The 27854-nt window shown below is 39.6% G+C and overlaps 1 protein-coding gene across 1 annotated transcript; it reads right to left on the reverse strand.

Moving 5' to 3' along the window:
- On the reverse strand, window positions 1-27854 carry armc2 (armadillo repeat containing 2). The gene is made up of 17 exons (XM_084737329.1): window positions 27595-27854; window positions 27433-27505; window positions 26944-27109; window positions 24652-24778; window positions 19540-19607; window positions 18653-18760; window positions 16541-16725; window positions 16319-16421; window positions 15483-15697; window positions 13145-13290; window positions 11651-11750; window positions 8901-9228; window positions 4489-4611; window positions 3690-3803; window positions 3176-3308; window positions 755-918; window positions 1-526 (listed from the first exon to the last, which is right to left on the reverse strand). Exons 1-17 carry the CDS (start codon window positions 27801-27803, stop codon window positions 393-395), a joined length of 2496 nt encoding a protein of 831 aa, XP_084593455.1. The 5' UTR covers window positions 27804-27854; the 3' UTR covers window positions 1-392.

The raw sequence follows: 27854 nt of genomic DNA on the forward strand, positions 1-27854 counted from the left end.
TGTTACAAGGAAACTAAAAAAGAAGGAAGGAACAACAGTCTATGGTCTGCTTGGTGCCAGACTTTGGTGTCAGTTCTATTGAAGCCTTTGGGAAAAGCACACGAAAACCCAACTTATCTATGACTATCTAAGACCTCTGATGAAGAAATGCCTGAAAGAAATCAGAGAACACACACCATACTCACTGTTTTTACAACAGTTGGTCTGTGCACATCTGGAAAAATCATTCACGCTATTATTTGAAGTGTGTTCTTTCAATTGTTAGTGGCATTTCTTCATCCAAGACTATATGGTGCAGATATATTTGGTTTTAATGTGTATTTCCTTTAGGCTTCAAAGAGAAATTGCACCAAAGAAAGCATTAAAACGTTGGTTAATGATGTAATGACCCTTCAGTTTCTCTGTTCCGGAGGTTGGAGCGTCTTCATCAGTTTTTGAGCTACAGGTAGGAACTCTAACTCCCAGCATGCCCTGTGGTACTCCCTCATATCTTCATTTTCTATCCACTTCAGAGCCTTGTCTTCATCTATAAAATTAAACAGAGTGGGACAGGGGATGAGAGAGAGCAGTAGAGTTCCAGTAAAGACAGGGTTCGTGTTCAGATGTGACCACGGAGGTACAGTATTATGTTCATGATACTTCGTGTCCCCCTCCCCGAGGGCCACTGACGTGAATAAGAGCATGTTTTTCCCAGCATACCTCCCTCCCTCCCTTATTATGTAAGGATTAGTAACAACAGTGTGTGAGCACCAACCTGAGTATGTAACAAGGATCTCCAGCAGTGTCTCTCTCTCCTGTACGTCCAGCAGCTTCTCTGAGCCGCCGCCGCCGCCGCCGGTCATGTTCCATAGCGCCTGACAAGCCTGGCCAGCCAGCTGCCAATCACCTGCTCCCAAGTCTTTCAGACAGTCCACAAGCCTGGCCACACACACACACACACACACACACACACACACACACACACACACACACACACACACACACACACAAACACAAACACACATCGTATGACTTGAGGGAGAGGGATTCACATGACCAGCAGGTTTGAGGGCATTAGCTCCACTTCATTGGCCCGACATCTGACAGAAGACTGAGTGTGTAAATCTGAGTGTGAGAGAGTTATTATACTTTTGTATTTTTCACCAACTAAGACAAATTTAATCTAAGATTACTTCTAATCAGAGTTTAGCAAACCTTTGTTTAAAATTAACTAGATTTAAAATAGTATAAAATAGTAAAAGTTACCTGAAAAAGTTAGGCTAACTAAACTAATCTCAGTTTAGTAAATCCAAATTTAGTGATTAGTGAGTTTAATAAACATAGAGATGCCTGCTTACCTGCATTAAAATAAATAAGAAATAAATCTGAGTGCTTTTGGGAACAAACAAGTATTAAACAGGGGTAAAACAGGCCGGCTGTTATGCACCAAAGCCTCCTCATACTTGTGTTGACAACTTTGAACTAAAACTAAAGACATTTTAGTATGTATTTTCATTTTTCATTTCAGTTAGCTTTGTGAGTACACAATATAATTTCAGTTCATTTAAATTTAAGTCTATTTTTTTTTTTTTAATTTCAGTTAAAGCTATAATCTGTGACATTTCTACATTAAAGTGTCTAAAATACAAGACATGTTAGATTTGGGGTATTTTGTTGAGTTGTGTACGTATCATCCAAAATTGTTTAAGTATAGTTTTTTCAGTTATATATATATATATATATGTATACACACACATGTAGCTGAGTTTTAGTTGACTATAAATAACCCTTGTGTCTGCGTGTAAACGGGAAATAAGAACTTGAAAGTTCACACAGTGTTCACTTTTGGAAGTGAGAAGCTTGAACAACAGATAAAGGTCAAAGAATGTGTTTCACTCTGAGATCCTTTGTGTTAAACATGTAGAAATTAAACCTAAATCTAAACTGACAGATCAGCAATTATAACTTTGTTTAACTACTGTGAACAAATCACATCAAGGCTGAGATGATTACTAGCATCTTGTTCATGCCAGTTGGGGTTGATGTGCTGATGTTTGTGAAAATGAAGACCATATTTCCCCCCCAAAAAAAGTCTTTTGGCTCTCTGTTGCAAAGAGGATGCTACATGTGCCAAAAACACAGAAAGCTTTCACTCAGTTTGCTATCAAAAGAATAGTTCAACATGTTGGGAAACACATGAAAAAGGACTGAGAGTTAAATGAGAAGATTGATACCACCTTTATATGTCTGTTAAATATGAGGCGAGGACCAGCAGCTGGTTAGCTTGGTTTAGCATACAGACTGGAAACAGTGGGAACAGTCTGGTTCTGTTCAAACAGGCCAACAAATAAACCCCAGTAAAACCACAAGGTTTTACACCTCAGTTTTTATAGAGATTAAACTAACAAAATCTAATGTGTTACAGTCATAAGTGAGATTTAGGTTAAGCTTATCTGGTTTGGACAGAACCAGGCCCAGTCTTTAGCTAAGCTGAGCTGAGCTACTTGTCTTCTGGCTGTAGCTTCATGTTTAATATGCAAACATGTGACTGGTGTCAATCTTCCCATTTGACAGCTGCAAAGAAAATACATAAGCATCTTCATAAAGTGTTGACCTATTCCTTTAATAAGCAGAGAAAATCTGGTCAGTTTTTAAAATGAAATGACCAAATCAACAAAATTTGAGCGAATCAACAAAACCAGGCGGGCAAAACATTCCGCTTGTGTAACGCTCCTCTTGGGGCATGAAGCTGTGTGGAGGAAATATCAAAATTGCAGACGTGACAGTCCAGCTCAGTGGCATCTAATGGTGAGCTTCCTGATTGCAAACACCTCACAGCGTGTAGGAGAGCCTACAGTGGCCATGAAGCTCACGAAAAACGTGAAAGAGCCAGTGTTGGGTTTGATTGTTCTGGGCTCCATGGAAAAAAATCCTGCACCCTCTGTAGACAGTAAGGGCTCATTTTAAGGTAATGAAAACACAACAATTCTTATTTTCGGTTGATTATACACTAATAAACATTCGTATAAATATTATACTCAATTTATGACATATTCTGCAAATAGATCCCCATAATCTTTAATCACCTTTAAGTTCTGTCTGTGACTTGTCTGTCAAATAAAATGCAAAGATGCACAGTTTAAACTCACACACACAAACAAACAAACTCTTAATCTCTAAGTGCATCAGTCCTTACTTGGCAGCAGCCCCCTCTAGTGAGAGACTGACCCTGTGTGGAGGGTCCAGAGCCAGGTTGGTGAGGACCCCGCAGGCTGAAAAACACATCTCAGTGCTTTTTGAGTCGAGCAGCGTCACTAAAAACTTGTGCACTGTGGGACAAAGAGAGAGAAATGATGGCATGAGGGAGCAGATGAAGACAAAGCAAAGATAAGAGGGCTTCTATCACCAGAGTCAGCAGGCATGTTTTTGCTGACTGTAGTCGGCCTTGCAGATAAGTCCAGCCTAAACATGACCTGACAGTATGCAGAGGTGCATACTGTACTGGACAGTCTGTGTCTGGGTCTTATTTATGCATCTTTACATAAGACTTTTTAAAAATGTATTCCTGTGTATTAGGCTTTACCAAGATGGTCATGCTTGATTCTAAAATGGCTCTTTTCTTTAAGAATCAATTAATTCTGTATGGCTTAAACAAAATAAGAAATAATTCGAGTTTTGTGTGTGTGTTGGTGTTTGTGTCCGTCATTTACCTTTGTTTTGCATAATAAAGTCCCGCACATCCTTGGATTGTGACAAATTTCCATATACACGGGTAGCCTCAAGCATGGCGTCCATACTGGAGCTGAGCACCAACTTCAACGTCACTGAAGTACAAAGAAAGAGTGAGCAGAGGGAAAGGGAGAAATGAGGGAGTAAAGGGAGGGGAGGAATTGAACAAAAGCAAGAAAACAGACATGTAGTAACACTCATTTTTATTTTTAATACATGCATTAAGGCTGGGTTGTTGGGTTAAATCATATGTTTAACTTTAAATTATGTTGCAACAAACTTAAAACTAATTTAAACTTTGACCCAGTATTAACTTTAAACTCACACTTGTGGTTTAATTTTTGTTAGATGAATAGAGAAAAATACAGTTCCTCGAGGAAGGTTAAAGGACAGAGTTTTATGATCCGACTCTTTTTCTTTCAGAACTTAGAACTAGAGCTGCAAGGATTAATCGATTAATTTCCAACCATTAAATCAACTGCCAACTGTTTTAATGATCATTTTATCAGTTTGAGTAATTTTACAAGGGAAAAAAAAAGCCTCTCATTCCAGCTTCTTAAATATGACTATTTTCTGATTTCTTTACTCCTCTATGACAGTAAACTGACTTATCTTTGGGTTGTGGACAAAACAAGACAGTTCAGGGTTTCATCTTAGGTTCTGGGAAACACTGATCAACATTTTTCACCATCTGACATTTTATAGACAACTAATCAATTAATCAAGAAAATATTCAATTCATTTAATCACCAATGACGGTAATCGTTAATTGGGTCTTACACTTTGCGGTGATGAGTTGACTGTGTGTGAGAACTGAGTTTTCTTCCTGGTAGTAGGACAGGTTGTTGATGGTGGCAGCCACATTCACCAGGAGCTCCTCGCTTTCCTGCACAGACCTCAGTTCTGTGTCACCCCCACACAAACACAAACACACACACACACACACACACACACACACACACACACACACACACACAAAAGAAACACAAGAAAGAATCATCACTAAGAATAACCTTGAATTAGAATCGGTTTTAACAGAGATCCTTAAAGTGAATGGATCAAATTTTTCCTCAAGAATCTTCCTGTTTAAAATGCAACCAACAGAGGGAGCATCCGCACCGCACAGTCAACAGGAACAGGCTTTCATGCTCCTGAAGTGCGCCGACTAATCATCTATGTGAAGTGACCTCATTCTGGTGACTGACCTCAAACATAATGTGAGAAATTATAAATGCAACTTGTCACTGTCTTATAAAGAATACATGCACTCAAAATGAACTCCCTGATAATGACCAGTCAGGTGAATCCAGGTGACCGGCTTGTTGATGAAGGGGAGAAACTGGATTGTGTAAACTTGGTGGCACTCAGTATTAAAGGGACAGTTCACTCCAAAATCAAAGATACAGATTTTTATCCATCTAGATCAGTTTCTCCAAATTTCTACCCCACGTACCACTTCAAAAATATTGCTCTATACAAACATGTTACTGTTTTGTGCTGTTTGTGGGTGCTGTGGACACTTCACTGGTGCTTCTTAGCAATTGTGCTCAGTTTGCTGTTTGCATTTTCAGCAAGGCTGCTTGGAATATTCTCCTCCTGACCAGCATTTGTCTTCATAATAGTTCCCATTCGGAGCCAGGATTGCAGCGACAGCAACATTATTTTTCACTGTCCTCATTCTACCTCTGCTTACTATGTTGCCATCACAGATTAGCTCATAACTACCAGTAATCATGGATGGTGTATGAGTAGGCTACATGCATGACTGTGACTACCTAGCCAAAAACTTTCAATGATCTTATATTTTATGTATTTTCATTTGTGATTTTGTAGTATTCTGATTGTACCATATGTTTGAAACTCATATCAGAGTTTGAGAATCTGGCATCTTGACTGTTTTGGTGTATGTTGCTGAATATGGAGATATTTCTATGGTAGACAGAAAGTAGTTCCTACGTTAAATTGCTCACAACAAGGTCTGTGGATTATCTTGAGTAACTGGGTCATGATTTCTGGAAAGAGACATTGTGAGTGCCATCTAGTTCTATTATACTGGAGAGAAGGCAGACATCTCTATGGCTGACATCTCCAAAACTCAGCAACTCACACCAAAACGATGACGATCAGGCCTATTCAACTGGCGGCCCACGGCCCCAGTTATGACCTTCATGAATTCTTCTACGGCCCACAAGCAGCTGCCTGCAAATTGTGCTGGCGTGTGTGTGGCATGATAAGTAAAACTAAGGGAGATATCTTTGAGCTACTTTAAGACATCTGACTCATAGACTGCATGAACCAATATGGCACAAGTTATGTCTTTATAAGGCACCCTGCAAAAGGATTTCACCTGCTCCACACCTGCCATTCGCTCAGTCAAGTCTAACACAGCTGTATGTTGCACTCTGAGCTGGAGGGCCAGAGAGAAACTCATGTTAGCTAAGCTAGCAACAAGCTTCAAAATGCGTTTCTCTAAAAAAAGCTCAAGACATGTAAAGTTGATTGTGAAATCCTCAGTCCCAGAGGGAATGGACTGACAAGTATTTATATGCTTTGGCAGCAACAACAAGTGATGAACTGGTGTGTTTATTGAGCAACAACTGCATTTGTATGATGAAAGAGTACAATGCAAAGGGGCACAACAAGTCAAATCTTGGCTAGTTTTCTGACAGCTTCCCTGAGGGCTTGGAGGAATATCATTATACTAAAAGAGTTATTTGTAGCCATTAATTGACAAAGTATTCTGTGTGACTCAAAAACCCCCAGTGATTTTCCCACTTGGCTGACTTGTTATTGAAGTTGAAGCCCTGATCTAGATGGATAAATAGCACTACAGGTAAGAGAAGAAAATATGTGTTTTTGATTTTGAGCTGAACTGATTTTCATATTTCCATTTACAATGCAAATGTAATTATATATATACACATTTATAGATAAATAGACCAATTTAGAGACAATAAATAGGAGTAGAAATACAGTGAACAGCTTGAGTTTTCAGCCTTTTTGCATATTACAGCTCAGCCACACTGATGTGACACCGTGACATTATCATAAAAGTAGCTGTTATCTGTGGTTAATTTTGGCCTGAAGTTGTCGGTTTGATCATGAGCTGGCACACAAAGGTCAATGTGACCCAATCCAACCAGCCATGACACCGTGAGCTTGGCTCGGAAACCGAGTCTGTTCCTGATATAGAAGCAGATGTCGAGTGCTCACTCATAAATCGAGGATATTGCGGTCGGTGTCAGCCAGTGCCTGTGTCAGTCGCACTGAGTTTTGTTTCTGGTTCTGACTGTAAATGCCACTTTGTTGTGCCCCTCCCTCAAAGCTGTGTAATGTAAAGCAGCAACAGCCTGTCATGAACTCGATCAAAACAGGACATCGATCAGCCAAGTCTGCTCTTTCATCCTCTACTGAGATTTTGTTTTCTATTTCCAGCTGCAACAACTCATTCGCCTTCATGTTTTTGTTTTTAGTTACTCCCCATCTTACCCTCTTTCTTCTTTTTTTTGAGATTTTACATGTTTTTAACTAGTTTTACCTCTGTTCTATTTATTTAATTTTCTCTCCCAACTGCCACGAAGTGTGTGTAGGAGGCAAGCAGCAGAGAAATCGAGAGTTTCGCACCCACCTGTGTATCAGTTCAACCTGTCCTGAAACCATCTAACCACATGGGAGAATTTCACACACGCAAACCAAGTCGGCTGTGAGATGTGACAGAACATCCTGCTCATGCAGCAGTGAAGCGCTTCGCTCTGTCAGACTTAAAAAAAAAAAACAAGTAAACCAAAAGAGGATGTGCTGCGTATCGAACAGAAAGCTCTGAGAGGAAAGCGAGCGATGGAATGAACAGACGAATGAGGAGTGTGTTTTCGACCAAAGTCATGTCTTGTTCCCAGCACAAGGGAAGTGGTCGGGTGTTGAGCAGATACTTACTGTACTTACAATGCAGCAAACAGCTATTTTTAAACTTATCAGAACTCCAGATTTTCACACACTGCTTTCTTTGTATGACAGAGATATAACTTGGGTGAAAAGGACACAGATAGGAATGTTGCAGCCGTAAATCTGCTACTGACTGTATCTTCCATTTTTCAATGATTTTGTTCAACACTGAATAAACAGAATACACCACAGGTTTTCACACTGGGATCCGGGGACCAAAAAGGGTCCTTCAGTTGGTTGTAGGGGGTCTCCAACTAAGGGAAGAATATGATATTTTAACTTTTATCACAGTTATCACATCCTACTTAGCTCAATGAACGAGTGAGTGCTGTCAGCGATAACACAGCAGTGAACCAGAGACATAAAATGTTATTTTTTGATTGTTTCACGGTGATTAAGCTCAAAAGCACTATTAAACAAGGCCACACCTCTGCACAACAGCAGATTTTTTATGAATGCAGCCAAAGTGTTCATCTGCTCTGGCTGTGTGTGTGTGTGTGTGTGTGTGTGTGTGTGTGTGTGTGTGTGTGTGTGTGTCCTCAGAGAGCAGAGGAGAGAGAGAGAGACGGAGAATGCGATGTAACTGTTGGTTGCTATGTTTTTATAGAGTCCTGGCTAGGTTGGGCATCATTGACAACCGAATCCAAATAAGAATTGATTCAGTGTCTCTGCTGGTAACATTTATCCATGTTAAGAAGAAGAAGAACAAAGGACACTCACAGAATCAGAATCCAGAATCTGAATTGTTAAGAACCGAAATCATTAAGCCAAATCAGTTTAAGAGTCAGAATCATTAAAATCCAAACGATACCCAACCCTAGTCTCCCAACCTGCACACTGTATTGACTGGGAGCTGAAGGCCAGAAATATCCTGAGCTCAGTTAATAGAGTGTGAGCCCCATGTACACTGGCTGAGCCCTCAGCAGTGATCATGAGGGTGATTCCAGCCAGTGGCCTTTTGTTCCCCCGTGTCCTGTCTATCTGCAAGCTGTCCTGTCAAATAAAGGCCAAAAAGTAAAAAAATAATCTTAAAATGAATAAATAAACATCCCGAGCACAGTAAAATATGAGAAAAAAAGAACATTCAGGCAGAGCGCAGGGCTTCTGCAGATACAGACACCACTATTCACTTCTAGTGGTTCATAAGTGATGATTGACAGGGATTATGTTTACATGACTATAAATGGTGTTTTTTTTTGAGGAAAATGCTATATAGGATGTCGTTAAGGAGGATGATGCTCTCTGCTCACCGAGTGTCTCCATCAGCATCTGAATGCAGGCTGTGTTAGTTGCCAGAGCTGGACCTACAGCCGGGTGGATGCACATGTTGGCCAGCACCCTGACCAGCTTCACCAGCACATCATCATCATCCTGCACAGCATTAGGTGCTGGAGGCTTGCCGGGGGAAGAGGGGCCTTTCTTTGGTGGTGTGTTGGGTGTGTCATCTCTGCGCTGGTAGGTGTCATACAGCTGCAGGAGTGTATCCATGCAGCTCTCACATTGAAAGAGCTGCAGCCGAGCCTCTTCGATTTTGGCTGTGAGGTTCCCAAGGGTGAAAAGAAGGCGCACAACAAGGTCCTGTGGAGAATACTGCTGTGGTCAGTAATTTCACTACCAACAAAAATGTGTTTAGATGTTTCTTTCTACTGCAAATGTGTCTTAAAGGCCCGACTTTATTGTGAAAACTTCAAGGTAAAAATATACAGGATTTGTCAGTTGCTGTTTGTAAATGCACCAGAAAGACAAAAGATAGCTGATTCTTCCCAGTATCAGTATCACAGGTTGTCAAATGCAGACACTTTGGGTTGGTAAAGCCTATGGAACATAATAAAATAATGAGAAAATAATGAGAAAAACAGGTAGAAGGCAGGGTCTCTGTAGATATGGAGACGACCACACACTTCTAGTGGGTCATAAATGATGATTGAAAGGGATTATTTTCATATGAGTCTACACATTGTTTTCTTTTTTTAAGGAAAATCCTGCATAATATGCATTTAATGGCATACTATTCCACACCAGTTTTTCTCGTACAGCATGTTAATTTACTCAGTGTGAGAGACAACTTGTATGTAAATAGTATGGGACACAATATTTCAAGCCTTTTTGTAGGGTTGCACCGATTGACTGGTCAGCATCATATATCTGATTCTGTGCCCGTTATTGTCACACATTGTCTGCATGATGGTGATGTCATGCACACAGCAGAAAAACTTACCAGGATATCACACCCACCACAGCGCTAATCACAGCCACACACACTCAGACACATGTTTGTATGAAGTTGGTGTTAATGACAGATTCCAAGAACAGGATACAGAGAAGAGAGACACAACCAGACAGAGCAGCTGACAATGTTGCAGAACAGCCGTAAAATGTGTAGCTCTTCAGGCTAATGTTACTGCTGTTCACAGAGAGAGAGAAAACTTTAGAGAAAATTTAAATAGTATTTAATGAATATTTAATAGTCAATGTCTTATTATGAACATCCAATTTAATTTTTACAAGAAAATTTGCAAAAATGTTTGTGAATGCTGTCAATTACAGTTCTTAGAAAGACTGAAAATCTTCAGATTACTTTCTTGATTAAAGACATACTATGCATATCTGGTGTATATCTGGTGTGCTTACAAACAGCAACTGGCAAATCCTGCAAATTCTACCTTTAATCAATTAATGGTTTCATCTGTAAAATGTTGGAAAATAGTTAATGCCCAGCGAAAAGCCCAGTATAATTTCCCAGAGCCCAGGGTGATGCTGTCAAATGTCAAAAATCCAAGCATAATCAATTTACAGTGACACAAGACAAATCAAATCCTTATTTTGAGAAGCTGGATCCTGGAAATGTTTGGCATTTTTGCTTGAACTGATAATCAAATTAGTGTAGTGTGCTTTACTTTATGTTTGTAAAATTGCAAACTTGAAACCTGAATATGGTATATAAACACAGTATATTTACAATGGACTATTCTGAATAAAAAAGATCTGCCTGGAGTGAAAGAGATTGTTTATGATACAAAAAATGAAAAATAGTCAATATTTAATATGACATTGCTATCTGTGGGATGGGGTTTTGTTAAAATATATCCAAACGTGTGTCAAATTATATCGTGCATAACCTGAAAAACTAATTAAAAAATAAGTTGAAAAAAAAAATCAGTATCAGATTTTATTTAAGATTTGATGATCAACAACCACCTGCAGCTTAGTGAGCGTGCCTGGTCTGATATTGTCAGTGTCACTCTCTTGCCCCAGAGACTTCATAGCTGTGGAGACTTGTTTGAGTGTAACTACACCCTATCTTTTCAATGAATTATCACACACTTACTGAGAAAAGAGGTAACACATGACACCCTGTGCGTCACCCTTGTATCCTGACTCTACTTATTAAATAACACGAGGAGCATGTGAGCTAAGAACTCACCCTTTTTCCGCCATAAATGCACTGGTATGAGGACAGAACAGGCTGTCCCAGGACTAGGTGCTCATTACACATCTTACTGTCCACTGTCAGTATGTGTGTGTGTGTGTGTGTGTGTGTGTTTGTAGGCATGGGTGTGTGTTTTATTATATATGAGATTAAGAATACGTCAGTGATGTCTAATTGACAAAGTCTTACTCTTTTCTTCTCCTCTTACTCCTCCCCTCCACCTCTTTGTCACCTCTAGTTCTCTCCTTTATTTTGTTATTATTCTCCTCCCTCCCTCCCTTCCTCCCTCCCTCCCTCCCTCCCTTTCCTTGACTTACTCAGCCCCTCCCGGGATGATTGAATGTCAAAACACACACAGACACACAGCAGAAGAACACTACGTGCAGATAGACACAATGTCCCATGGATGTGCTTGGACTTGACGTACACAAACAACTTGCTCTGAGGGTAAACATACTCAGTGGAGTTACATGAACACTGGAAAAGCACGTCTTCGCTCCGGTCTAATACACACAGGCTCATGTACACGCACGCGCACGCACACAAACAAGAGGAGGCTGGCAGACTCACCTGTTTTTGGCGATGTTTGCTCAGCAGTTCTAAAAATAGTTGGTAGCAGTCGGGGGTCTGGGCCAGAGCGAGGCGGCACTCCGAGTAAGAGGAGAGTTTACTGAGGAGAGAGGGCACAACAAGTACCACTGATCATTCCACTCGGCTGTGCTGACTAAATATGGACATATTAAATCAACACTGCTAATGGATGAGTAGGCCTGGGCTGGGATCTACCTTTCATACTTTCATCACTACAGCCCAAAATATTCTGGCAGAGTTATCAAGTAAAACTGCTTTACCTCATATATTTTACTGAAAAAAAAAATTCATTACACACTAAAGTACTTAATGTTTTATTTTGTGTGTCACTTGTGCCAGAGTAGGATGCTGAGACCTGAAGATGGGGACTCATCAGTTGTGTCACTGCACTCTGTTTGGTGGTATTGAGATCAGGTGATAACAAACCTGTAGTTTACAGGCCCTAAGTGACTTTATTCACTAGCAATAAAATGCATTATTGCTTATTTCAGAACACTCAAAGCCTCACTTGGCCTAGTACGACCGGTAGCATCTGGTGGCTAATGTTAGCCAAGGTTAATAAACTTTAGATATGAGTTTATTGTGTAACTGACAATATCAAGTCAACTTATGGCCTTATGAGTCTTTGCTACTTTAACACTGTTAGACATAAACTTTACAAATGACCATTCCTAAGTTCAAAAACACCAGCTTACTGGCAGCTATTTTATGACAATTGTTGACTAGTTAACTAGTGTTTTGCTCTGTAGCTAACTGCTACTCTCTAGTGGAAAGAAAGTAGTTCCGGTAGATTCTTAAGTAGTTCCAACAGATTCTACTACAGGCCAGGGAAAAAATATGTATCTGTGATTTTGGGGTGAACTGTCCCTTTAAAAAAGCAAGTAGCATATCTAAGGACAACAAAACTAGCTAAACTTTTAGTTTCTCTGTCTAAGTACAGAAAACAGAAAAGGGCAAGTTGGCTGAGGAGCACAGAGCAAATAAAGGGGTGGGACTTTGGGAGGGTCAATTATCTCTCAACTTTTTTGAGGGATAGTCCTTTTTATAAGTGAAAGTTACGGTGGCAAGGTAGCTCAGCTGATAGAGCGTGTGCTCCATGTACCTAGACAATGAGTCTTGGTGCATGGGGCGCACAAAAACAGATGTATAACCACATCCTGACAAATGCTATGATTCTCTGGAGACTCTTGTTTTTATGAGACCCAGCTACAAAGATGGCATGTAAGAGAAAAAAAGAAAGCAGGTAATGTAGAAGGAGTGACTTCTGGAGTTAGACATGAAAACAGAGAACAGAGGGTGAGAGCTGAATGATGGCCTGTTTTGATTGACCTCATGACAGAGTATAATGGTTTACATTTGTGAGCTGCGGAGAGGAGTAAGAAGAAACAAGGGAGAAATCATCCAATATCAAAGAGGGAGTGAGGTGTGACATTGTCTTATTAATATAATCTTCAGGACGTGGTTGTGTGGTACCTGTATATTCTAGAAATGTTGGTGCAGATGTCCTGGTCTTTGTGGTGATGGCGCAGCACCACACAGAGCTCTGATAGTATAGAGAAAGAGACAAAGAGTGGACGGGATTCAGGGCAGTCTGCAAGGTTCCTCAGGGTCGCCGTCAGCTACAGAGGCCAAAAGTCAGACAAAGACAAAGAAAAGTGAGAACGTTTGACAGCAAGAAACAAACCCCAATTTCAAAAGAAAAAAGTATACAATGTAAATAAAAATCGAATGTAATGATTTGCAGCAACTTTTCAACCTATATCCAATTGAATAAAGTACAAAGACAAGATATTTAATGTTCAAACTGATTAACTTTACAGTTTTTGTAAATTTGGGAACTGAGGACACTAATTAAAGTTCTGAAAGTGAAATTCCCTCCCAATCTTGCTTGATATATGACTTCAGTTGCTCAACAGTCTGGGGTATTTTGCGCTTAATAATACACCACACATTTTCAGTAGAAGACAGGTCTGGACTGCAGGCAGGCACTGTGGACTCTTGGCTTTTGCTTTGCATGGTAGAGTGTTAACTTGCATTTGTAGATGCAGCGACAAACCAATATCGTTGCAGTTGTTAATGTGGTACCACCTGAAGGGTCAAAGGTCAGTACTGGTTTTCGTCTTTGCCCCTTATGTGATTATTATGGATTCTTCAAGCCTTTTAATGATATTATGGATTGCAGATTGCGAAATCCCTTAATTATTTACAGTTTTGTTTTGAGAAATGTTCTTAAACTGCTGGACTACTTGCCCATGCAGTTTTACAAAAAATGGTGAACCTCACCACATCTGTGTTTGTGAATGACTGAGCCTTTTGAGGATGTCAGACCCAATCATGATACCATCACCTGTTACCAACTGACCTATCGAATGTTCCAAACAAGTGTTTTTTGAGCATTCCACAACTTTCACTGTCTTTTGTTTCCCCTGTCCCAACTTTTTTTTGAAACGTGGTGCAGGCATCAGAATGAGTGTACCTTTACAAAACACAAAAATAAATATCTCATCTTTATACTGTATTTAGTTGAATGAAGTCAAAAAGTATTTGGACATCATTGCACCCTATAGTGCCCCAACTTTTTTGGAATTGGGGTTTGTACCTACATCTCAGCGTATCTCAGCGTATCTCAGCGTTTATTTTTAGGCCAGTATTGCGTGTCAGCACTACTGTGGCTCGCACACAATGTTGGTCATATGCTCATTAAGGCTGGCTGCTGGCCTGTACAGGACGCCATACAGCAGGGCGACCGGAAACTATTCAGTATGGACATAAATCATTCTATCACAAGAGGGAAACAGTAATTTCCAACGCACGGCAGCACTGGAAGCTCTGGAAAGTCATGGTCTGCTTATTTCCCTCCTCTAACAGTATAATGAGTTGTGTTAGATATCAAATGAAGCGCTGGCTCAAAATGTTTGCTTGGGCCAACTTATGCGGTTTGCAGCAATCATTTTCGGAAGAGTGAAGCAGGGTGTGTTTTTGACTGAAGAGGCCAGGCCAGCAGAGAACATTATGCTCTTGGAGCAGCTTATAGACCAGACATAAACAAACACATTTTTGTCTAATAGTAGGAGAATCAGCCAACAAACACATCAAGAAGAACACTTAACATTGTGTTCCTTTATGCTGATGTAGTATAACTTTCTGTTTTTTTGCTCACATGGCCAAAGTGTTAGAAAGTATGTGTACTGCTTTATGAGCTTGGACAGATTATGAGACAACAGGCTTCTGGGCAAAGAGATGTAAAACACTTCCCACCCCTCCTTTAAAGAAGCACACCCAGATTGAAAGAAACACAGCGTCTCTTAGAAGTTGTTTTGTTGCTCTTTGTGATAGTTTGCCTCTTTCTCACAGTCGTTTTTTTGGCTTCTTGGCAATCTTGTGTCTCTGTGTTGTTGTTTTGTGTCCCTTGTGGTAGTTTTGTCTCTGTTGTAATTATGTGTTCCTCTATTGGTGTGTTGTGTCCTTTGTGGTAATTTTGTGTCTCTGTTGTAGTTTTGTGTCCCTTTTCTTGTAGTTGCTTTTGTCTTTTTGTGGTAGTTTTGTGTCTATTGGTGGTAGTGTCTATTCTTAGTTAACAATCACTTCAAACAGATACTCTGCCCCAGGGGCTCAAGGTGTCTTGGGGCCCAGAAGGCCTCTTCAGACCCCTATGAGTAGAAGCAGATGCTTCAAATTTCACCCTGAATTGTGATACATAGGCGATTTTTTTTTAGTAGTTTACATCAAATATCTAACAATTTATTACATTTTATAATATCTTTTAAAAGTTTACCCACCCCTTCCTAATAGTGTTAAATCTGTGACATACCTGTACAAGGATGTGCCCTGCTATAGTGAAGTTGGTGTCTTCTGCTGTGCAGAGCCTGTGGATGAGTTTCTGAGCCACGCTGATGCAGTTCTTGTCTAGCAGGAGTCTGAGGATTGCACTGTTTCCTGAGAGAAATTTCAGAGACCCAACACAGTACAGCAGAGCTTCTCCAGATGCAGACACATCCTCTCTGCTCAAAATACCCAGAAGCAAGTCTAGACACAGAGAAAAATCAAACATTAACATCCATATGGTGCACATAATCTGCAATGACCTGGTAAAGGAACTCAAAAATGGCGGCAAATAGAACCAGACACATAAAAAACAACCAGACAAATAAAAATTATTCCAGGCCAGTGGGGAAATGCTCTTGGAGGAGGTTATACCAGATATAAACAAAAACATTTTTGTCTAATAGTAGGAAAATCAGCCAACAAACACATAAAAAGAAGAATATTTATTATTGTGTTTCTTTAATTCAGTGGTTCTCAAACTTTTACCCTTCAGAAGCTGAAAAAAGTTCAAACCTCAGACCTATACATTTTTACTATATTGCTATCAATGATAGAAGAAGCAACTTAAAACAGATCTAAATTCAAGTTCAGCATGGTAGCATCAGCAAATGTATTTTCCCTACATAAATCATATTAATTCAACTTACTGTCACTCCATATTTTTCTCCTGGTCACCCACATCCTGCAGTGGCTCTATGCCCCACAGTTTGAGAATCACAGCTTCAAATGGACTTAGTATAACTTTGTTTTATTCACTCCTGTATATTTTAGGCCATGAGAGTTGGTACAGAATAGGAAATCCTACACTAGAAAAGTGTTCACCTATGAAAGAGTTCTTCTGGAAGAGGATGTCGTTGCTTTCACTGCGGCTGATCTGGAAGATGAGCTTACAGATGTTGAGCAGGTTGTTTCCACTGACACACAACTGCAGAGAGAAAAATGCAAAAAACTTTTTTGTGTGCGGTGCCCCGGATGCCCTTGTGATAGTGACTTAGCCGCAGACATGCTGACACCCACGCAGCCATACGGGCACAGACAACTCACAGCGAGGCAGAGCTTGGCGATGCGCAGGTTGAGCTGGGCAGAGTTGAGGTCGATGAGGCGGAACAGTGTTCGAAGTATCCCTGACCTCCTCTTACAGCGTCGGCCGAGCATGTCCGCTTCTGCCAAGGTGCCATGGAGACTGTCACACAAACCACACAGGCGTTCCACCGAGCCCTCAGAGCTGCCTGGCATTGCAGAAAAGCAGATATTCAAATTTTTGAAAAAAGGAAAAAAAAGTATGTCAAGTTCAGGGCATGTCAAACATTCACAGAGAAAGCAAACATCCCAAAATGAAAACACTCGGTTGTATGTGTTGGCAAGTGTGCATCCATAAAAACACAGATGAGTGATGTTTTGTGTATGTTGTGGTATGTATGTGCAATATACTTCACTACACTCACAGTATACTACTGCATGATGTACATTTGTTATTTGCATGAAGAACTTGAAGTTAAATCCTCAACATCAATAATACAACAGTCAGCAGTAAAATAACATTCTCCTCCCTTTTCTAAGAAGCAGCTCTTAGTTTCTTCGGTCAAATGCAGGGGAACAATTTCTGCAACAGGCAGCTACAATCTTGACGGAGAGGAAGAGAAAAGGGTGGAGTCTTTTCCTTGTTTTTTGAGGTAAAATAAATGTTTTCCCTGCATAAATAACTGGGCTTGGCCATGTCTTAAAAAAGGTTGGCTGCAGTCTCACACTCCAACACTTCACTGCAATTTCCCACTGAATCTGAAAGGTGTTTTATGCATGAGCCAGAAGGCACTTGGTGCAATAAATATTTAATATTTATCTTTCAAATGAATTTTCCATTAAATTTGTAGAGTGTTAAAATATTTACAGCCATAGATTTCATTTCATGGCTGCCAGACTGCAGTTTTCAGGCTAAAGACAATTCTGTATGGATGCCAAACATAATACTATTTTGTTTGCCTTTTCTTCAGTGGATCAGACTTCATGCATGACTATCTGCAAATGCTAAAAATCTATTTCCCAGCCTGCTGGTTGAAAACGTAATATGGAAACAGAGAAATGAGGCACTAATAAGAGAAGCCTACGTTTTTACTGCAGCCACATTACATTCTAGAGTAGTTTCAGAGACAACCAAAAGCAAAAATGTAATACTGAAAAGTGATATTGTGAGTAGTGAAGGTGACAGAAACTACTGCATATATATTGTTTCTCAAATGATGGATCTGATCAGGATTAATGTACAACCCCAACTCCAAAAAAGTTGGACACTGTAAATAAAAACGTAAATAAAAACACAATGCAATGATATGGAAATACTTTTCAACCAATATTCAACTGAATACAGTACAAAAACAAGATATGTTTTTTGCAATATACACTAATTTTGGTTTTGATGCAGGCAGGTCAGTTTAGTACCTGAACTCTTTCACTACAAAGACACCTTGTTGTAACACATGCAAAATGAGTCTTTGCATTGTCTTACTGAAATAAACCAAAATGACGTCTTCACAGATGTGACAGTTACCCATAATGCCATGGGCACTAACACACTCCCACAGCATCACAAAAGCTGGCTTCTAAAGTTGGTGCTGGTAACAATCTGGATGGTCCTTTTCCTCTTTAGCCCAGAGAACATGACATCCATGATTTCAAAAAACAACTGGAAATGCTGTGTTGGGAAATGTTGCTCTGTGGACTATTTGCCCATGCAGTTTTTCACAAAGTGGTGAACCTCACCCCATCCATGCTTGTGACTGAATGAGGCCCATTTAACACCCAATTATGATACTATCCCCTGTTACAAATTAACCCGTGTCCTGTGGAAAGCTCTGAAAACTTTTTTTGAGCATTCTACAAGTTTAAGTCTTTTGATGCCCCTGTCCCAACATGTTGTAGGCTTGTGTATATACTTTATATTTACAAAACACAATAGTTAATCATTGAGTTCATCATCATTGAAAAGTTAATCAGTTTGAACATTAATTGTCTTTGTCCTGTATTTAATTGAATACAAGTTGAAAAGTATTTGCAAATCATTGCATTCTGTATTTATTTGTTTTACATGGCATCCAAATATTTTTGGAGTTGGGTTTCTACTTTTTACCCTGGTTTTCCTTCTTGTATTGCTCACAGTACCTGCAGCCACACTCTCCAGTTGTTGGAGAAGAGGAGCGATCATATTATTCCACGCCAATGACTCTGCATCCTCCTCTGTGCTTGCGGTGTTGTCTCCATTCCTCAGCTCTGAAATGTGCAGAGAGAACTGCAGTTAGCCAATTACCACCTCCAAACCCAGACAGACGGTGAACATGAGCGGCAAACATGGTTCACAAGTTCACTGTCTCAAAATAAAACAGCAGGAAGTTTGATGCCACAATGAAAGGTCACCATCCACAGATACACTTCCTCTGATTGCTGTCTCTGTGCTGCTTTGAAATAGTCTGTGTATATGGGCATGTGTGATGAAAACACGTGTGCATGTGTTTGTGCACGCAAATGTCTGCAGTCTCCCACACACCATGCATCTTTTTTTTTTGCTGAACATTTGCATACCCCCTTTGCTTGGTGTGATGCAGGAAACTGTGGTTGCCCAAACCAACAGTTCTCTCAGCTATTGGCTGGCTGCCTCTCATGGTGGAAATTAGGCCCTTAGCAACAACACCCCAATCAAAGTTTGACACTCAGGAAGAGGTGTTCCGTTACTGGGAGAGGTGTGTCTAAGAAACAACATTTCTGGGCTCAAGTCTTATTATATTTAGCCATACTTGAGTTGATTTCAGTTTGACTTTAGACATCTTAGAAAATAAGTTATCTTTGAAGTAAAATCACTGAACGGCTGAGTGGTATGTTGGTAAAAGTTGTGACTACATACATATTACATGCACAACAACAGGCCTAATCAACTGGTGTGAGAGAGAGAGTCAAACTGAAGGAATGAAAAGACATTAAATGAAACTTCTGTTCATGTTCAATATGTTAAAAAAAAAACAGCGGTGAAGTTCATTCAGTATATCTGGACAAACCTGTTCTCCGTCCTGCTCTGCACTCTGTGGGTCTAACTCCTGAGTCATCACCATGCTGCATTATTCTACTGTTGGCACAAAGAAACACAAAAACACAAAGAGTCTTGTTACATCAGATATCGGAGATGAAACATACAGTACAGTATGTGATCAGTGACCAATGTGGTTACAGTTTTGTTTTTTTCATTAGTGCTTTCAATTTAGTTCTGGAATGGTTTTGCTTGTTTCAGTTTAGTTTTTATTGTTTAAAAATTAGTTTTTATTGGTTTCAGTATTAGTTTTAGTTGTGTTTTATTATAGTATGGGGGATATTTAAGAGGCAAGATTTTAAGGTAGAATCAGTAGCATTTGTCCAAGCTGTTTGAAAACACACCAGAATGTCCAAGGATGTTAAATACTGATGTTTTGGGTTAGCAAAATGTCATGAGCATAGCAAATTACTGAGGAAAAAGAGGGAAATAAAGGCAGATGACATGGTCTCTGCAGATACAACCACCATTATACACTTCTAGTAGGAAATTATTGCATATTATGCCTTTAGGAAGTTCAGAAAAGGTATTACAATACAAACAACACTTAATGAACGTAGCTGACTCGCAGTAATATAGACATCTCAGTCTTGTCTCAACAAACATATGTACCAATGACTCCTTATGCTTTGTTCTATTCACAAATCTGACTCAAACAACAAAGACTAAAACTAGACATAGTTTTTATTATATTTGAATTAGCTTTGTACAATATTGTTTCAGTTAATTTCTTATTTCAGTTAACAAAAATGTTTTATCACACCCAGTTTTAGTGTTTATAATAAGCTTGCTACTGACTGGTATAATTTAATTGCCTTTGGGATTTGACTCATTTGGGCATTTAAATAATATTAAAAAGTCTAAACTGAACAAAACATGTAAAGGATGAACTGCTGTTTCAAAGAATACATCTCCATGGAAAGTTGCTGACTTTATGTTCTGTTGACAGAGCTACAGATGTATTTTCATCAAGTGCCACTAGGTGTCCCTCTTGCAGCAGAGGTTGAGACGTGTGTGCAGGTGCTGTTATCTGTGGATGTACACTTGCGCTCATGCAGATTCTTGTGTGTTTCTGCCTGTCTGTTTGTGCATGACTGCTTGTTAAGTTTTTGTGTGAGAGTGTGCGAATCTGTATATCTGTATGGGTGTGTGTGGGCCGTTGTGCATCACAAACTGCAATCCCCAACAGACAGGAACTAAGATCTTAGCTTTGTGGGCAGTCTGGTTAAAGCTGTTCATGCTTTGTCACTGTGAGCTGTCTCCACAGCCTCACCGCCTCTGTGCAGTAACCGTAAAGTGCTCCCAAAAAACACGCCCCTTGTTATGCTGTGCTATGTGTTGTGGCTTGCCCTCTGCATGTCACTGGAGCATCTCATTCTCTGCATGTCACACATGTCAAGTCTGCACCATTCCTCTGCACAAAGATAATGACTCAAAACTAAAATAATCTTGGTTTTATGACTAATTGCTGCGTGACCAGCTGAGAAAATAATTCTTAATAAATAAACCCGAGCAGCCTGTTGAGTCATACTAATCAGCTCTACAACTGCACGATTACAACCTTAGAAAATATGGAAAAGTGTAATCACAACATTATTTTGTTATCAAGTCTGTCTTCAGCTTCTGCAGTAACATTAGTACACTCAGGCTCACAGGATGGAATATTTCTTTGAGCTTTTATTCTCAAGTGAGCTTTATTTCATGGTCTTGCTGACAAGTACAAGACAGAAAATGCCCTTCAATATTGTAAAAATCTCTCCTTTCCATTGGAGGATCAATGGAAGGCATTGCTGGATGACATGTGTATTAAAGGGATAGTCTGGATTACTTGAAGTGGTACCTTTAAGGTACCGCTTATGTTTCAGGTACCCATACATAGTTAATGTATTAGATGGTGGGTGGCACAACCCCAGTTTGAAGAAACAACAGGAGTCCTGGTCTGGGAAGCTAAGCAATGTACTGCTGTGGACAGGGTCAGCAGCAAAATGTATATTAGCCAACTAAAAAAAAATCAACATCAGTCTAAGTTTATGGTATATTTAGCATGTTTTCACCACTTCACCTTAATGTCAGACAGCGTTTTCCAGTGGGAAACCACTGTTATGTAAGCCAAATATTGCTCTCTACAAAGCCACCAGACTCCTTTGACAAAAACAGTAATTTTACCCCGCAGACCATGAGAGCTGCTTGTCCACTGCTGCCTTGATCAGTTAGTTAGTTCGTGTTATTTTGTGACCAATTACACCAAAGCCACTCAATAACACAAACAGCGAGTCTGACACACAACAAATGACTTATGGCAATGTCAGGCTCCAATACCAGTATTGGATCAGTCCCATCTCCAGGAGGTAATACACTTACTATGGATAACTACTTCATACAAACCCACTTCAAAAAATATGAACTATCTCTTTAATATATGGCTGCTACTATAAAGTGCACTTTCACTCTGTTGGAGATTTAGTGATGGTATAAGCTGGCACACGGGGCATATGAAGCAGGGAGAGCTGGCCGATGCATGTTGCAGTGAATGTCAGAGCGGGGGCTTTGGCTCTGTATGATAGGATTAAGAGGCTGATAATAAGGCCTCTTTGTGTGATACTGCATTCTCTGAGACATGACCTCATCCCTGTCTTAGGCCTGGCCAGTGCACTGCAGTCACAACACACGCTGCTGCCAGCCTTGCCCAGATGGGCACCCAAATCTAATAGAGAGCCATTTGGAGCTATAAAGCTCCGGCTTATTGGAGAAAAAGAACCTAGTGGATGTCTAATCTCCCCTATCTTTATATCTCATCCAACTCATCGCATTAATCTGTCATGCTGTGTCTATTTCCACTTGCAGTTAGTATACTTCTGGCTTGACTTTCCCTGTGATTTTCACTCCGTTTGCACCTTTTATGTAGTTCATTTCAACACTAAAGAACAGTACTTCAAAAACTCTGACCTTACACCAATCAAGAAGGGGAAGTCTTGAATCTTATTCTCGTAAATCATAAATTGACCACAGTCTCATCTCTTGGGACCTTTCTTCATCTGCAACAAGTTACACAAACATCGCGTGTTCACTTGGCATGTGTGAGGGAGGAGGTGAGGAGGTTGTGCTGCCAGCGTTAGCCCAGATTTCCTGTAAAAGTGTTTTATGGTCTGTCCCCCCTCTACAGCCCCCAGCTGCCCCACCCAATCGATAGGCGGATGGATTGTAACGACAGGCCCCCGACCTCCCGTCCAGAATTATGCCCCTCGTGCTGACACGCAGCTGATGAGGTCGGCAGAAAAAAGCCGAGCTTTTAGCCTCTTTGCACTGTGAAGGTGTAAAAGCTGACACGTGATAGTAATGACAGATAGAGGCCGTTTCATTGGGAATGAAGCTTGCCAAGAAGCAGGATTTAACTGTGACAAGACATAGTGTACAGTAAAGTATATGAGGGTTTAAAATGGGGTCTCAAATTGAAGAATTTGTTCTATCTATTAGTTAGTGACACCTTTCCTGTTCTAACCGACTTTACACATTCAGCTGTCAGTGCTGAGAGCTGAATGTATCTAAAAGCTTTTGGCTCTGGGTCAAGTAAATCATTGCTTTGAAAGCTTTTTGCTTTGGAAAATGTTCATGGGTAATATAGTTCTAATTACAAACATTGTTTTTTTTTGACTGTGCACATTACAGCCTCATTTACATTCATAATTGAGGAGTTTGACTCACAAATGGAATACCAGCATTTTGTGTGTTGTCCAAGTGATCCTGATTAAAAATGTATGACTCTTTAAATGCTGTGTTTACAAATATTACAGATGTAAACAACTCTTCAACAGGATTAGAAGAGTAACTTACACAAGATTTTAGTTTGTCTAAAGTTAGTCCCTCTACAATATAAAAGTCAACCAATTTAAGCATAATAAAAGTTTCCAGGCCTGTGTTTTATATTTTGATTTTTGTTAAAGGGATTATTTGATGCAGTAGATGGCCATCAGCACGCCCCCAGTTTGGAGAAGCAGAGCAGAGTACAAGCACAGACGCTAAGCAATGTACTGCTGTGGACTGGTATTTCAGCAACTTAAAAAACATCCACCTGAAACATTTGTATCAGTTTAAGTGTAATTGCTCACTGCCAAATATTGCTCTTACCAAACCAATCAAATCCAATAAGCAAAATCACAAAATTTAACTCATATATCACATGAGTTGCTGATCTACCACCACCTGATCCATTAGTTTGATTTTGTTACTGTGTGACTTTAAAGTTTTAAAAGGACAGTTTGGATTCACTGAAATCTCTCAATAACACAAACTAACTGACAGTGGCAGCTGTGGACCAAAAACTCCTGTGTTCTGCAAGGTAAAATAAGTGATTTCATCTATTGAGTTTGGCTGTTGTGGAGAGAGTGATATTTGGTTTACATAACAGCTGTTTTACATCAGCAAAGGCTGTCTGATGTAAAAGTAAAGTGGTGAAAATATTCTCAACACAGTGCACATTTAAACTGATACTAATATTTTTTTGTGGACTTTTTTTAAGTGGCTAAAATACCTTTTGCTGGTGACCCCGTCCACAGCAGCTCATTGCTTAGCTTCCATGCCCCTCTCTACTTCAACAAACTAGAGGCATGTCGACACTGACTATTGATAAGTACCTTGTACAAACCCCATAAAAATGCTCCAATTTATCCCATTAACGTTTGGATCATTGGTGGGGCATTTAAGCAAAGAACAAAACACAAACAACTATAATGACATCAGCCTTACTAAGGTATTTCCTGTTATAATCCCCCCTGGATAAGTTATGAAGTTATGGACCAAAACAGAAACACAAGAAGACATTAGTAACTGGACATACTGGGACAAAGAGACAGTGGCAAGAAAACAAGGAGAAGGCGGAGGAGGATTTGATGAAAGGCAAAACCGGGAGGCACAATCAACTCCATCTAGTAATGGCTACCACTGCAACCTTTGTGTGCCTATAAATCTTCAACTCATTGTCGTACTGTCACGTTGGTCAAAAAGAGGCAGCAGGAGAGGCTGGGGGCGGGGGGGACTGAGGAGAAGGACAGATCTTGCAAGTCAAACAGAAGGATAGAGAGCATACCTTTCACTTGCCGTTCTGCGTGGGCCAGGTTTGTGGAGACCACTGCGGGCCTCAATGTGGTCGGTACTGGGGAGTCTTTTAGCTGACGGCTGCTTTTGTCCTGGGCCTGGATTCAATCTCTCTTTCACTAAACACAGAGAAAGGATGTGGCAATAAGTTATTCACTGGTCACTGCAGTATACTGCAGTAACATTTCTACTTGTTTCCCTTCCTAATTGTAGAAGAGTCGATTTGTAAAGAATCACACTGAATATATACACATATTGAATATCATACACATATAACATATGGAATACACATATACCATACACATATCATCATATATCATCACGTCATCACTGAATATCATACACATATGCGTATGAAGATTTCTGAGTTCAGTCAATGCTTCTGAACATCGCTATCATCTATTTTATTGCCCCAAATAGCAGATTTCTGAGAAAAGGTTTAACAGTGAGGGGGAGTACTAATTTTCCACTCAAAACGACAGCAGTAAATTGCCTTTTTCACCCAGCCCAACAACAGAGAATGTAAATCAGGTATAATGTCAGCATGTGAATGGCTCCATTCATATCCCTTTGAGAAAACTGCTCTTGCATTAGTGTCTGCACAGGAGAATCACAGCAATACAACATAATAAAGTGTGTTGATTTCTTTTCATATTTTTTTTCCTGTTTAACAAATGTTCCTTCTAATAACTCCTGTTATTAGCATTTTTATTGTACTCAATAAGCTCTCATCAAATATTAAAAAGTCAAATTTCATAATATTTGCAGGGCCATTAATATGAAAAAGATTATGCTAGAGTGTCAGCAGAGAGAAAAGAAATTTCTCAAGTCTCCCACACGTGTTTTTTCTTAGTTGATGAAAAATTAAATTGGAAACAAAATTGTGAAGTTACTGGGGATCTGTTGTGCCCACACAGAGAGAGACCTGTTCCTCAACGTCATGGATCAAGCTGTTGCACCTAAGGGACAGATTGCACCCCAGGCTGACAGGACACAACATGGATGTCTCCAGTAGGAAGTAAATACATAACCTTCCAATTTTCATTGACTATTTCTGCTGCAAAAATGATTTGCACGATTGGCATCTCTCTCAAACTCAAACGAGGCTTCTGTCCCCCTGCTCAGAAAACTGAACATTCTTTCAGTATATGACATAAATACTCATCAGATATGTTTGTTTATATACACATATATGTACTTGCTTTTGTCTTTACAGTCATTGTTTTGCAGCTTTTTCAAATTTAATCCTCAAATCCATTCATATAATACTACACAGTCTGATCACCTGTCTGATTCACCTTCCTTTTAACAAAATGAAACATAACCAGTATGCCCTCAGATAGCGTGATGTACCAAGGTTCAATGTTAATGTTGAAAATAGTGAAAAATGTTCATCCCAGTTTGTCAAAGTTCAAGATTATGTCTTTGAATCCTGTCATGTTTTGTCAGTCCAAAATCTAAAGGTATTCAGTTAAAAACACCATTTCAATTTGATATGATAATAAATGAGGAAAAATGTCCATATTTGAGAGGCTGAAAACATCATTTTCTGCCGTTTTGCATGAAAAAAAGCTTAAACAATGAAGTGATTATCAAAATAACTTAATACTTTAATTCTTTTTTTAACTGCTTGCCCAGTTGGACAAGTGAGTTGCCAGATTTACTTGCCCAACATGACATTTCACTTGCAATCCTTACTGTTGAGCCTTGTCGAATGCAAAAATTACGTCATTAAGAGCTTGTCAACTTAAGATATTTTTAAAAGGAAACTGTCATCAGATTTAATTTTTGATGTTTTTTTCTATATATATATATATATATATATATATATATATATATATATATATATATATATAAATATGCTTTTCTTTCTCTATATTGTTGTTTATGTATTTATTTGTTTGTTTATTACAGTGTTGGTTAAATTGGTTAGTTTTTATGCTCATTGTGTGTGTCTTGTTGTCTTTTTTGTTGCATTTTCCTGAAATTATGTCTCAATTATTTATAACTATGATTATTTTTTGGATTTGTTTGCCCTTCTCCTAAGGGGAGGTCCACTGTATTCTTGATGTCTTCTGTCCTTTCTTAGTTTTTGTTCATTATATGGAATTTACATAGTTTATGTCCATGCAAAAATAATAAAAAATAAAATAAGAATTGTAAACATGGAGGACTACCTAACAATAATTACCTCACTATGCATCATACATTGAGTAACTATTTTTTTATTTACCACCTTTTCTCTCTGGGTCTAGACTTGCATCAATATTTTTCCCTTCCTTACCATCTGTGTTTCCCTCTACAGGAGGCAGCGTGGTGAGAGATCCAGCCCTGAGGAGGCGTGTCCGTGCCCCTGCCAACCCCCTCTTCACTTCCAGTGGGTCAGTGGGGGGTTTGGGAAAGGCCTTGAATGGATCCTCAGCATCGCATGGGGCTGGAAACTTTGGCCTCTGGTGCCACATAAATATGTTAGTGGCATATGATGGTGTGAACAATGAGCCAGAACATGAATCCACCAACAAACTAAGTAATCCTATTAATGTGGTTACTCATTTATTCAGATTTTTGATCTAATATATTAACATTATAATCCCATTTATTAAAAGCAGATAAGCTTTCATGGTGGCATAGAGAGGCGGATATACTCCTTATCCTTTTTTTCAGTTTTCATGGTAATACTCATAACATTAGAATGCGCAAATATGTGCTTTAGCTTACAATGAATAACACCTTAATCTGAATCTGAAATACTGTTTGAACTAAGAGAACTTACATGGTTCAGAGGAGAGAGGCGAGTCCCTGAACTTGGCCTCGAATCAGGAGCATCAAAATTTTGAGCATGAAGACTGAAAAGTCAAAAAATGTTACATGAGACCCACAGTTGCTTTCAGATCCTGACAACATCAGGGTGATTTAAGTGCAGTTTGTCACTAACCTAAAGGATGATGGAGGCCTGTTGTCACAGTCCGCACGGACGGAGCTTCTCCCAAAGAGCTGCCTGTTTCCATCTCTGGGAGTAAACGGTCGCTGGGTAGACTGAACTCGCAGGGACTGTCTAACTTCACTGACAATTTCTGCACTTGTCTTCCTCAAGGAGTTGTGCCGTGGAATGAAGGGGCTGCAAATCTCCTGTTTTCTCTCCATAGCCAGTCTACAAATGACTTCAGTGGTTTGATTTCATAATGTGACTGGTCA

Source organism: Lutjanus erythropterus, chromosome 15, assembly GCF_056507025.1.
Source record: "Lutjanus erythropterus isolate fLutEry1 chromosome 15, fLutEry1.hap2, whole genome shotgun sequence".
NCBI lineage: Eukaryota > Metazoa > Chordata > Actinopteri > Lutjaniformes > Lutjanidae > Lutjanus > Lutjanus erythropterus.

Excerpts from the sequence above, each read along its gene's own strand:
- armc2 (XM_084737329.1), bottom strand. The coding sequence starts at position 27,803 with ATGGAGAGAAAACAGGAGATTTGCAGCCCCTTCATTCCACGGCACAAC. Across the intron at positions 27,110-27,432 it reads GCCTCTCTCCTCTGAACCAT|AGGCCAAAGTTTCCAGCCCC; the intron begins GTAAGTTCTCTT and ends ATGTGGCACCAG. Across the intron at positions 19,608-24,651 it reads CGCAGAACGGCAAGTGAAAG|TAGAATAATGCAGCATGGTG; the intron begins GTATGCTCTCTA and ends TTGTGCCAACAG.